We start from the raw sequence: 12,477 nt of genomic DNA on the forward strand, positions 1-12,477 counted from the left end.
TTTGTAACCAAACATTTTAGGAGGCTGAAGCCTGCAGGTGTGTAACTAGTTTAAGGCTAGCCTGAGCTAAGGAGGAAATTTCTGGTGACCTTGGGCTAGAGAGGAGACTCTCAAGAAGGCTTTGGCCGCTAGATGAGCACTGGCAGGTTCCTAGTGAATCATGAAAGGAGACCATGTGTTTTGGGCTATCCTGAGTTGCTAAGATGGCTTAGTGGAAGGGAACGACACCTTCACAACCCTTACAACCAAGGCGGTAAGAGTTCTACCTATGAACTTCAGTCTCCTACAGTTTCCTAGTAACTCAGAGCCTAACCTAAAAGGCCCCACCTCTTGCTTGAGCTTCACATTTCCTCTCTCTTGTGCATTTGAATGAGGTAGAGGGCCTTAAAACAATAGGCCGGGTTTATCAGAAGGGTGATTTCCACAATAATTATGAAGCTCCAAACTTCAGTTAGTCCCTGTAAAACCGAACCAAAAGGGTGGGGCTGTAGCAGCTTATTGATAAAGCCTCAGCATTGACCCCTATCACTACAAATTTTAAAAAGTTTCTCTCCCTCAATAGTAGTGATTTCATATTTATTGTTGATAGGCAGGTAGAAAGATGCTGCAAATACGTTGTGGCCTAGAACTCTACATAGGAGTAATTATCCGTGGACAGGTGGTTTCAAGCGATCTTTCACTCATCCTCTTGTTGTCTGCATTAGAAACAGTTGAGGCCGAGAGCTGAGGGGCAGCAGTCAGATGGCTGGCTGCCCAGAGTCCTGCACCGTCCTTCCGAAGGGTTTCATGCCAACAGGAACGAGATGGAGACTTGGTGCTATTTGCCTCGCCAGCCTTCACACAAACCCAATTCTCTTTATTCGTTCCCCTCCCCAGTGCTGCCTATAATCACTGTTTCTGACTAATCCTGCACAAAAGTAGAAAATTCCCAGGGGATCTATGATCAGGAAGCTTCTTATTGTCCTCTGACCACCAGAGGCAAATGGGGAAAGGTTATCCTCCCGCCTTTCTCATTCCCCGCCATGCCCTGCTTGCTGTTGTTGGTTGGGAAGCAATCTCAGGCTTGCAAAGCCAAGTAACTCGTGTGTGTGTGTGTGTGTGTGTGTGTGTGTCCGTACACTAGCCCGCGCGTGGGTACGTATATTGTGTTGTGTGTCATGTGTAGGATCCCATGACGTTACTGGTTCCTCCTTCTAGTGAATATAGGGGGCGCTTGGTGTGCAACGATCCTAAGTAGCAGCATTGAAGCTTGAGCAGTTTATGTCTGCAGACCCAACCCAACTCTGAAGTCAGCCTCACCGAACCAGATCTAAGAATCTCCGCTCTCTGGGCTTGCCACAGCTCTCTGGTAAGCCTTTGGGGCCGACACGTGTGTCAGAGTGGGGAGGGGGAGGGTCCTCAAGTACCTAGGCTTCTCAGGCAACCAGGGCGTGCAGTTGCATCAGCGGGCTGTGTGACCTGTTGCTGGCAAGACCCTAGCCCAGGGGCCAGGACTCCTTAGCTCCAGCGCAGCCCCAGACCGTTTCTAGATGGAGCCATAAAATCTAGATGCTGAATTTAGGACCATCGGGCGGGACCCCTAGTCTGTGAAGAAGGGAGTGTGAGCCATCTAGGGCTGGCTTTGTACCCCCCCCCCCCCCGCGCCGGGGCGCATCTCCCAATTTCAGATACCGAAGCCCCGCCTTATGGCTGATCCTCACACACCAGCCTAAGACAGGAAGGAGGAAGTGGGAGAACTTTTGCTGGCTCAGGTGGAGCGCTGTGGGCTTGGTGAGGAGGGATGAGATCGACGCAGTGCCCACTTTTAACCTGCAGCGAGGTCAGTCCCTCTCTTCCAGGCGTTGGGTAACCATGTCTCTTTGAAGCCCTCCAGGCGCACACCGAAAGAGATGTGGGTATTGAGTGTGAGAAAGCGCTCTCCCAGAGTTGCCCTGAGTTGAGTTCCTCTTGATTAACCAGGAGCTGCAGGCCAGGAAGCAGAAACGTTAGATTTCAGGGCTGCTGGACTGAGCTCTAGGGTAAATCCCATAGGTTCTTGGCCAGAAAAAGAAGAAACAGTGTCCAAGCACTTACTAGAGGCCAACCACTGTGCTACAAGGGGTTTTCACTTGCCTCTTCTGCAATGAGTTCACCAGCCTCAGAGATACTGTAATCCCTACTTGCGTTGTTGTTGTTGTTATTATTGTAATTCCTATTTGCCTATGAAGAATCGGCTGTTAGAGGTAAAGTGGCTGGCTCCCCGCACACCTACCCTCCTTTGTCCCTGTAGTGGAGTGGGCTTTGTAATTCACTTTCCGAGCTTAGGGATAATGAGACCCATTGAAGGGCTTTTGTCTTGTTTTTTCACCAGAACCTAGCATCCTCCCTCTTCAATGCCAGCCAGAATGCGGTGGCAGGCACTTAGAAGATTCGGTCAAAACCTGGTGCGTAGACGCATGTTGGAGCCAGGCATGGGCGACACCCGCCTTGCCAGATGCCTAACCACCCTCGACTTAGTGGCCCTGGGTGTGGGCAGCACATTAGGCGCAGGTATGTATGTCCTGGCTGGTGAGGTGACCAAAGATAAAGCAGGGCCATCCATTGTAATCTGCTTTTTGGTGGCTGCTTTTTCTTCTGTGTTGGCTGGACTGTGCTATGCTGAGTTTGGTGCCCGGGTCCCCGACTCTGGTTCTGCATATCTCTACAGTTATGTCACTGTAGGTGAACTCTGGGCCTTCACCACCGGCTGGAACCTCATCCTCTCCTACGTCATTGGTGAGATAGATGCTTGGGGTGCGATGGGGGGGGTTGGAGTGGGTGACTATCCAAGTAGCGAAGGGATTATAGATCCAGAAATCTGAGTGGAATAGTGAAGCCGAACTTTTGATTATTTTTCCTAGTATCGAAATCCTTCTGGATGTTTACTTTATATTTTTATTTGTAGGGGTATGTGGAGATGAAGGGGGGATTGAAGGTGAAGAACAATTGTATACCTTTGTTTGGTGTTCATTCATTAAGATACTGGTTTTAAAAATTAATAGCAGGAGCTGGTTGTATTGGTATGCACCTGTGATTCCAGTACTCAGGAGGCTGAAGTGGGAGGGTCCTAAATTTGTTGAGTTCAAGGCCAGGCTAAGTTAGTAGAGACCTGTCACCTCCCTCCCCCCAGGGTAAGATGGGTAATAGTGGTGGGGATCAGTGTGAGACTGTGTAGGATGGAGGGAACTTGACCTCATCATTTTCCTGAGTATTGGGATTATAGTACAAAATGCAATTGCTATACCAGGTACAGCCAGTGTGGCCCGGGCTTGGAGCTCTGCTTTTGACAATCTGATTGGGAACCACATCTCTGAGACTCTGAAGGGGACCATCTCACTGCATGTACCCCATGTTCTCGCAGAATATCCAGATTTCTTTGCTTTGGCCCTTGTGTTGCTGCTCACTGGTGAGGCAAGGGGCAGGGTTGAATGATGGGCAGGGTTGGGCCTAGAAGGGCTTGAGGGTGTGGAGTGGTAAGGATGGGGAGGGAAGGAGCCTGGGAAGGAAGGAGTCTGCCACACAGAGGCAGGAAAAAGGAAAAGCAAACTTGGAGGAAGGATTTAGTCTCTCAGGATCCTGAACAATTCTCTCCACAGGATTGTTGGCCATGGGGGCGAGTGAATCAGCCCTGGTTACCAAAGTGTTCACAGGGGCCAACCTCTTGGTTCTCGGGTTTGTCTTCATCTCTGGCTTCCTTATGGGAGACCCGAAGAACTGGAGGCTCACAAAAGAGGACTATTGCTTGACCATGGGTGGACCCAATGACACTTGTAGGTTAGAGAGCCACAAAGCTGGGACCCTCATGGAGGAGGGGGGATCCAGAATGGGAGTGGGAGACAACAAGCAGCTGGGCCTTAGAGAAAAGGTACAGGCTTAGCTGAACAAACTAACCGTTTCTGTTCCTCTTGCACTCTAGCTGCGAGGCTATGGGCTCTGGAGGTTTTATGCCTTTTGGCGTGGAAGGGATGCTCCGTGGCGCTGCTACCTGTTTCTATGCCTTTGTTGGTTTTGACTGTATTGCGACCACCGGTCAGTCACACCCTCCTGGCTCACCTTGGATGCAGTGTGTGATCATACAGACTGGGGGTGGTAGGGGAGTGAGCCTACTCCCCTGGTTCAGAACATTGTGCCATGTGTTTTCTTGCAGGGGAAGAGGCTCAGAATCCACAGCGCTCCATCCCATAGGATCGAGGCAGTGCCCACTTTTAACCTGCAGCGAGGTCAGTCCCTCTCTTCCAGGCGGTGGGTAGCCATGTCTCTTTGAAGCCCTCCAGGCGCACACTGAAAGGGATATGGATATTGGGTGTGAGAAAGGGCTCTCAGAGTTGTCCTCAGGTGAGTTCCTTTTGATTAACCAGGAGCTGCAGGCCAGGAAGCAGAAACGTTACATTTCAGGGCTACTGGGCCCTAGGGTAAATCTTATAGGTTCTTGGCCTCCTGTTCCGTGTCCTTGCTAGGGTACACAGTGGCACACGCACCCCCATTGTGGCCACTGTGGTATCTGGTGTTATCGCAGGTAACAAAACAGAAACACCCCTTTTTGTTGTTTCACCAGCTCCTTTTACTTCCTTCTCACCACTTTCTGCCTGCCCATTTTAGCATTCATGGCCTTCCTCTTCGAGCTCGCTGATCTTGTGGACCTCATGTCGATTGGGACTCTGCTCGCTTACTCCCTGGTTTCCATCTGTGTTCTCATTCTCAGGTAAGACTTGCGTTTGTGTTTCTGGGTAAGGCTGAGGTGCTCATTCCTTCTCTGCCTTCTGTCATCCTGACTCTCCTTGAGTAATGTGGGTATCTTGTCCTGTCCAAAAGAGCTTCTCTCCCACCCCCACGCCCGTGTATGTAAGTGTGTGTGTGTGTGTGTGTATGTGTGTGTGTGTGTGTATGAGTCAGAGTTAGGTGTCTGTCCACAGCCCTCTACAGCCCTCTCCACTGTATTTTTTTAGATGGAGTCTCTCCTTGAACCTGGAGCTCACTGGTTGGCAAAGTTGGTTGACTAATGGGAATTCCAGGAATCCTAGCTCCAACCCCCTTGCGCTGGGGTTACAGGACACCTGGGTTTTAAATGAGTCCTGGCTATCTGAATTCAAGTCCAATAATCACGCTTGTGTGGCAGACACTTGAATATTTAAAAATAAATTCTCTGTGTGTGTCTGTCTGTCTATCTGGTCCTTGGGGGCCAGAAGAGGACATTGAATCCCTTGGAGCTAGAGCTATAGGTGGTCTTGATCTGCCCAATGAGAGTGACTAAACTTAGGTCCTCTGCAGGGGAAGTAAACACCTTTAACTAACTGCCAAGCCATCCCTCCAGCCCCTTTACAGGCTGAGTCATCTCCCCAGCCCAAGCTTCTACCTTCAATGGCCATAAAGAAGCCACCTGGAAAAAATACGGAGAACTGTTAGGAGACGCTCTTAAAATTGGTTCTTGCTTTTGCCACAGATATCAGCCTGACCAGGAAATGAAGAATGGTGAGGAGGAAGTGGAATTGCAGGAGGAGAAGACACTTGAAGCAGAGAAGCTGACTGTCCAGACCCTGTTTTGTCCAGTCAGCTCCATCCCCATCCCCCTTTCTGGCCGAGTTGTCTATGTTTGCTCCTCAGTGCTTGGTGAGCAGTGGGTTCTTCTTTCCCTTTCTTTTGTTGGTTTGTTTGTTGTCTATTTCTTTACTTTTATGTGTTTGAGCATTTCGCCTGCATGAGTGTGTGTGTGCTGTGTGCATGCCTGGTACCTACATAGATCAGAAGAAGGAATCTGATCTCCTGGAACTGGACTTATAACCAGTTGTGAGTTGCCAAATTGTACTGGGAACCAAACCAAGGTCTTCTGGAAGAGCAACAAGTGCTCTTAACTGCCGAGCCATGTCACCAGTCCCAAGCAGTGGTTTTATTCTTTGGGAAAGTTTGGAGAGCCCAGCATGACAGGGTGGACATTATGTGGTGGCATTCTGTGAGAGAGAGGTCAAGCAAGAGGGTAACCCTTCTGGGAATGGAGGCCTTAGCATCTTTGCATATTACACAAGAGTTGGTTCTGATGCCTCTCAACTTGACTTTTGAAGCTCTACTACTGACTGTTCTTTGCCTGGTGCTGACATGGTGGACAACTCCACTTAGTTCTGGAGACCCAGTGTGGGTCACAGTGGTTGTGCTGATCCTGGGGCTCATTCTTGGAATTGCTGGAGTTATCCGGAGACAGCCACAGAGCAACACCCCACTTCACTTTAAGGTAAATGATGTCTCTTCCCCCCACCAATCCATCTTGGGACAATTAGGGCTTGTATCTTATATTCTTTAATTGGACACAAGAAGGTAGGTGTTAGAACTACTTAGGCTAGACTCGTTGCTGATGCTCTCTAGTTTCTCCTTTCTGGTTCCATTTCTTAAGTTCTGGATGTGGGGAGTCTAATAATATGTGTGGCAAATGAGTAGCCGCTGGGATCCAGGCCATGAGGAGAAGAGTAGGGGTTGAACTCGGCCTGCTCTGCCCCCAGTTAGGTAAGAACCCTTGTGTTGTATGTGAAGATCTATCTTGTTTTGCAGGTGCCTGGTCTGCCTCTGCCCCCACTGGTGAGCATCTTTGTGAATGTTTACCTGATGATGCAAATGACAGCTGGCACTTGGGCCCGATTTGGGATCTGGATGTTGGTTGGTAGGTGTCTGCTTTTCCGTCCTACACCGGCTCCTTTCTCTCTTGATCTCCAGTTGGAGACCTATTAAACCATTCCAGGTTACATTTCCCAACCTTACAGTTGTCTTTCCTTACTAGGATTTGCTATCTACTTTGGCTATGGGATCCAGCACAGTGTGGAAGAAGTTAAGAATCGTCAAACCCTACCCAGACCAAGGACCCGAACTGTAGACCTTGATCTCACCGCTTCCTGTGTTCACACCATTTGACCTAATCATACCTGAGTGCTGTCTAGACCCTTTACACAATCATGGGGAGCACTCTTGACCCCACAGAGAGCTGGGCCTCTCCTGTGATACAAGTAGGGAATACTAAATAGAGCTCTATTTATTGTGGAACAGTGGATGTGTCTATACTGTTTCTCCTTTACTTTTTGTTTACTTGTCTACTTTGAAATCGTCTCTGTAGTTGTTTCCTGGCTTTGGAAAAAATGTTATTAAAAGAAAACTTTGAGAAAACTGTCCTGTTCTTTGCTTATTAGAGGTGATATACAGCTTGACTTTAAGGCTGGAGAGACTCCAGGAAGTGTCCTGTCTTTTTCTCTAGTGGCCACAATGTTCTCTGGGGTTGGGGTGGACTCTGGTCTCAACACTGGCTGGCTTATACAGTCAGACCAGTGTCTTCAACTGCACATCTTTCAGTGGGATCAGTCTCAGACTCCAGTCACTACCTGGGCAACACAGCTCATAGGAGCTGTGGGCACTAGAGGGTCTTTCTTAAGGTTCATATATGCAAGGGAACTGCTTGCCATAGAACAGTAGGAGATCAGTGCTTAAAACTCCACTCAGATTAAATAAAAAGTATGCGTTTATTCACTTACTCAACAAATACGTAAAATTGTAGACCCTGTGCTGGGGGCTGGTGACACAAACAGTGAGACTCTGATCTCAAGGAACTCCCCATCTAGTGAGGAACCCATTGGACTACGCCCAGCCCGGCGAGTGTGGAAGCACAAAGGACCACATTTGACCTGAGGGCTTGAGAAGTAGACTGAAGGGAGGGTGTGATTGCCAGTGAGCTGGGAAACAATCAGATTAGGAGAAAACAGAGTCTTTGGCCTGACTGCGGTTGCAGTGGAACTGGAAGTAGCATGCACGTAGTTATGCATGCGTGCATGTCTTCGTACACCCCAGGGAACTGGGAACTTCCCTTGTGGATGGGGTGCCTGTGTGTAAGGAAGGGATAGAGAGTCACAAGACTTAGGGTGAATTTTCAGTGTAGTTGGGAAGCCAGGGCAGGGAGATAATGCTACCTTTTATGGAGTATTTATGCCAGTTCTGCATAAATCTCATTTTGTTATTAAGCCTACAAAGTGGATATAATTGTGTTTTACCGATGAAAAAACAGGATTTTGGCAAGTGTGCCTTAGTCACATAAGTTCAAAAGACTGAGGCCAGAAGGAAATTCAGTCACAGGTCTGGTGACTTTTTAAATATGCATGTGGGTTTAGTTTCACATAGGTAAAAATAGCCAATAACTTGAACTAGAGCCTAGATCAGGGTGACAGATTTAAGTCATCAACACGGGTCATATGTAATAGAAGCCTTGTGGAACTAAAGTTGTTCCAGGATAAAAAGGGAAAAATGCAGCAGAAGTTGAATAATTTCCTTTATGTATGGAGAGATAAATATGAGTACTAGATAAGCCATTTCCAGAAAAGAAATGACCAATACAAGAAAAGATCCTTATCCTCACTTACTAAAAAGAAAAAGTAGTTGGGCGGTGCCTTTAACCCCAGCACTCAGGGAGGCAGAGGTGGGGGGTGGAGGGGATCTCTGAGTTCAAGGCCAGCCGGGACTACAAGAGCTAGTTCCAGGATAATTTTAGGTTCAGTGTATGAGAGACAGCATGCAAGCAATGTTTGTCTTTCTGAGTCTGCCTTTTTCTCAATTCATGATTTCTAGCTGCATCCATTTTCTTGCAGATGTAATGATTTCATTTTTCTTTTACACCTGAATGAAATTTTGTTATGTATATGTACTATCTTTTCTTTTTTTTAAGATTTAGCTGGGTGTGGTAGTGTATGCCAATGTAGATTGACCTTACTGGCTTGATCTTCTGAGGTAAACATAGTTGCTCTGGGTCATGTCTAGAAGACAGTAGTATCTTACAGCATCTCTCCCGCTAACTGGCTTATATATTCTTTCTGCTGTTCTCTCTTTCCAATGTTCCTTTTTCTTTTTAGTACTTATTTTTTACACAGGCTGCCCTTGCTCTTGCTTTATGGGTAGCTAGGGATGACTTTGAACTGAGCCTTTCACGTCCATCTTCCTGAGTACTAGGATTATAGGCATGTGCTATGTGGTTCTAGGAATCAAACCCAGGTCTTTGTACGTGCTATGACACCAATCTATCAACTACATTACCCTTTGGGTCTATATCTGAGACTTATTTACAGTATCAAATAGTTATATTTATCATATGTAGTATATAACCACATGGCACTCAATTAATATGCATGTTTTAATGCTTTTTTGTGTCTGTTAAAACGAATTCAAATTAATAGTGGCATTGGTCTAGGAGTGGCTCAAGTGGTAGAACACTTGCCTAACATGCCAATACCCTGTGATTCAATCTCTATCTCTGAAAACTGAGGGGGCGAGAGAGGGAGAGGGAAGAGAGAGAGGGAGGGGGGGGAGAGAGAGAGGGGGAGAGAGAGAGAGAGAGAGAGAGAGAGAGAGAGAGAGAGAGAGAGAGAGAATTGTAGGCATGGTGGCACACATCTAACATCTTAGCATCAGGAGACAATGGCAGGAGGATTGCTAGTTTAAGGCTAGCCTGAGTGAGGCCCTGTCTAAAACAAAAGAGATATGGCAGTTGTTTGAGCAGCTGGAAGTGCCAATTACCCTGATTTGGTCATTACGCATTGAATGATTACATTATACCTCATAAGTGCATATAATTATGTGTCAGTTACAAAGTGGAAACGGCCTGGAGTGTTGTGCAATGCACAGTGCATTTGCCCTCTAGACAAACAGTGAAAGTGCACGAATGACAGTGCTGGGCCAGGAAGAAGGGAGCTTCAATCTCTGCAATCTACTCATGCAGCCAGACAACAGAAGTTGCCAGAATTTAGGCTTCAGCAATCACTAATTCAAATGGGTCTGCGTCTACAACTCACCTAGCTTCCCAGCTCACTTGCTCAAGCAACCCCGCTGCAATTCTTTGACACCCTGTGAAGCCTCCAATTCTTTAACCCCTCCCACACACTCTCTCCTTACACCATTCTCTTTCCGTCTTCACTTGCTTTCTTACCCACCTAAATTCCTGAATTACTATCACGATGGCTATTTTGCAAATGCCTCCAACTCCCCAGTCACGGCTCCAGCTTCCCTTCCAACCCCTGCGGGAATCCAAATATTCATAGCCGCACTTTAACCTGTGCAGATCTACAGTTGTTGCAGACATTTCCGTGACTGGGAAGGTTAATGAGGATCACTCACGACTAGGCCCTGCATGCTCTTAATCACCTCGCTCTCTTAAACAGCTCGTTCCTGCCTTGTTCACATTCTTCATGTCATCCCCCCTACTCTCCACTCTTGGGTTGCCTCCTGTTTTGTCGGGGAAATATATGCCAAGCCGATAAAAATGTCATCTTTCTGTGTGTTTTTCTTTCTTATGAACATTAACCTTAACTTTGTCTTCTAATGACAAAACAGCTGTTCATTGTAGGGAGACTAAGACCACAGAAAAATATAAAGAAAAGGTAGCCTGAGGGTCTAGCTCAGTGGCAGAGTGGTTGCCTGTCATGCATGGAACCCAGGGTTTGATTTTTGATAGCTAAAAACAGAGAGAATGCTCCTAAATTCCACTTCTCAATGGCAGAGCTGTTGGCATTTTGCTAATATCCTTCCAGACATTTTGATTCAAACATAAATGTAAAATTTTGATTTTTTAAAAAAAAAGGCTAACATTTTACTTATTGTTGTTGCTTGTGCACACATGCAGCCTGTGTGAGTTTTCATGTCACGGCGTGCTCGTGGAGGACAGATGACAGTTTGTGGAGATGGCTCTCTCCTTTGACATTTATATGAGCTCTAGGGATTGAACTCAGCTTTCCAGGCTTGCAGGACAATGCTTTTACCTGCTGAACCATGTCGCTGGCCTTTTATGTGTTTTTAAATTTTTAAAGTTATTTCCTATTTTTCTTTTCTCGTGTGCATTTGCACATGCATATTTTGTGTGTGTGTGGACACACACACAAGCGTAGGTGCAAATGCATGTGGGCGTGCATGCTGGCGAAGGCCCAAACTTGATGTCGGGGATCATCCTTGACTGTTTTTCCACCTTATTCACTGAGGCAGATTCTCAATCAAACCCAGAGCTCACAATATGGCTAGTCGTACCGGCTAGCTTGTTTTAGGGATCCCTAGTTTCCGTTCCTGTCCTGACATCCTTCATGATGAGCAGCAAAGTTGAAGTATAAGCCAAATAAACCCTTTCCTCCCCAGCTTGCTTTCTGGTCAGGGTGTTTTGTCACAGCAATAGAAACCCTAATACAGCTGTCCTGAAATTTACTCAGTCCAGGCTGTCCTCGAACCCAAGCAGATCCTCCTGCCTCACTAAGAACATGGAGCTACTTCAATATTGTTGGGGAAGGTAGGTGATTAGCTTGGATGCAGCTTAGTGTGGGTGTCCATGCTTGCTTGTTGAATTTCTGCTTCTGTGAACTGATGGCTTCTGGGAAAGAAGCCATTTTCCAACATTTGTTTGAGTACAAAGATGGTACAAAGAACATAAGAGTGGCTGGGTTTGTGGTGGTGCACGCCTTAAACCCCAGTAGGCAGAAGCAGGCAGATCTTTGTGAGTTCGAGGCCAGTCTGATCTACAGAGCCAGTTCCAGGACTGACTGCATAGCTACTGAGAAACCCTGTCTTGAAAAACAAAACAAAATAGATACATTAAAAAAAATAAAGTGTTTCAGTCTCCTTTCTAGCTTTTATTCAATACTCTAGAATGTGAAGTTTAATATTTCAGACCTGTTTGGACGGTGCAGGACACTTTTTGACAAAATATCATGTTCTTGGAGATTTCTGTATTCATTTTTTTAAAAAAAATATTTATTTATTTATTGTGTATACAATATTCAATATCCCATCTATATATATGCCTGAAGACCAGAAGAGGCCACCAGACCTCACTACAGATGGTTGTGAGCCACCATGTGGTTGCTGGGAATTGAACTCAGGACCTTTGGAAGAGCAGGCAATGCTCTTAACCACTGAGCCATCTCTCCAGCCCCTTCTGTATTCATTTTATTTAAAGAACCTGCCTTTTGCACTCAGCATACCCCCTCCCCCTGCATGGGCTTCAACAATGCTACGTCCTATCTATTTTATTTTATATGCATTGGTGTTTTGCCTGCATGTATGTCTGTCTCTGTGAAGGTGTCAGATATTGGAATTACAGTTGTGAGCTGCCATGTTGGTGCTGGGATTGAACCCTGGTCCTTCGGAAGAGCGGTCAGTCCTGAACCATCTCTCCAACCCCCTCTACATTCTATTTCCTGGTAAAAATTTTCACCCTTTATGAAATTCGTAGCCGGGCAATGGTGGCGCACGCCTTTAATCCCAGCACTCGGGAGGCAGAGGCAGGCAGATCTCTGTGAGTTCGAGACCAGCCTGGTCTACAAGAGCTAGTTCCAGGACAGGCTCCAAAGCCACAGAGAAACCCTGTCTCGAAAAACCAAAAAAAAAAAAAAAAAAAAGAAAAAGAAATTCGTATCATATGCCAACAAAGCTTTGCCCATTGAAAATTCACACTGGGGCTATAGA

At 46.6% G+C, this 12,477-nt stretch overlaps 1 protein-coding gene across 1 annotated transcript; it reads left to right on the plus strand.

Annotated features, from left to right (window-relative positions):
• The first annotated feature begins 2,384 nt into the window (after positions 1-2,384).
• Positions 2,385-6,912, plus strand: LOC130868475 (cationic amino acid transporter 3-like). Its single transcript, XM_057760685.1, has 11 exons — positions 2,385-2,754; positions 3,266-3,424; positions 3,615-3,792; positions 3,935-4,047; positions 4,166-4,200; positions 4,444-4,534; positions 4,618-4,720; positions 5,459-5,625; positions 6,075-6,241; positions 6,556-6,664; positions 6,782-6,912. The coding sequence occupies exons 1-11, from the start codon at positions 2,385-2,387 to the stop codon at positions 6,910-6,912; spliced, it is 1,623 nt and encodes a 540-aa protein (XP_057616668.1).
• The last annotated feature ends 5,565 nt before the right edge of the window (positions 6,913-12,477 follow it).

The sequence above is a fragment of the Chionomys nivalis genome, chromosome X, assembly GCF_950005125.1.
Source record: "Chionomys nivalis chromosome X, mChiNiv1.1, whole genome shotgun sequence".
NCBI lineage: Eukaryota > Metazoa > Chordata > Mammalia > Rodentia > Cricetidae > Chionomys > Chionomys nivalis.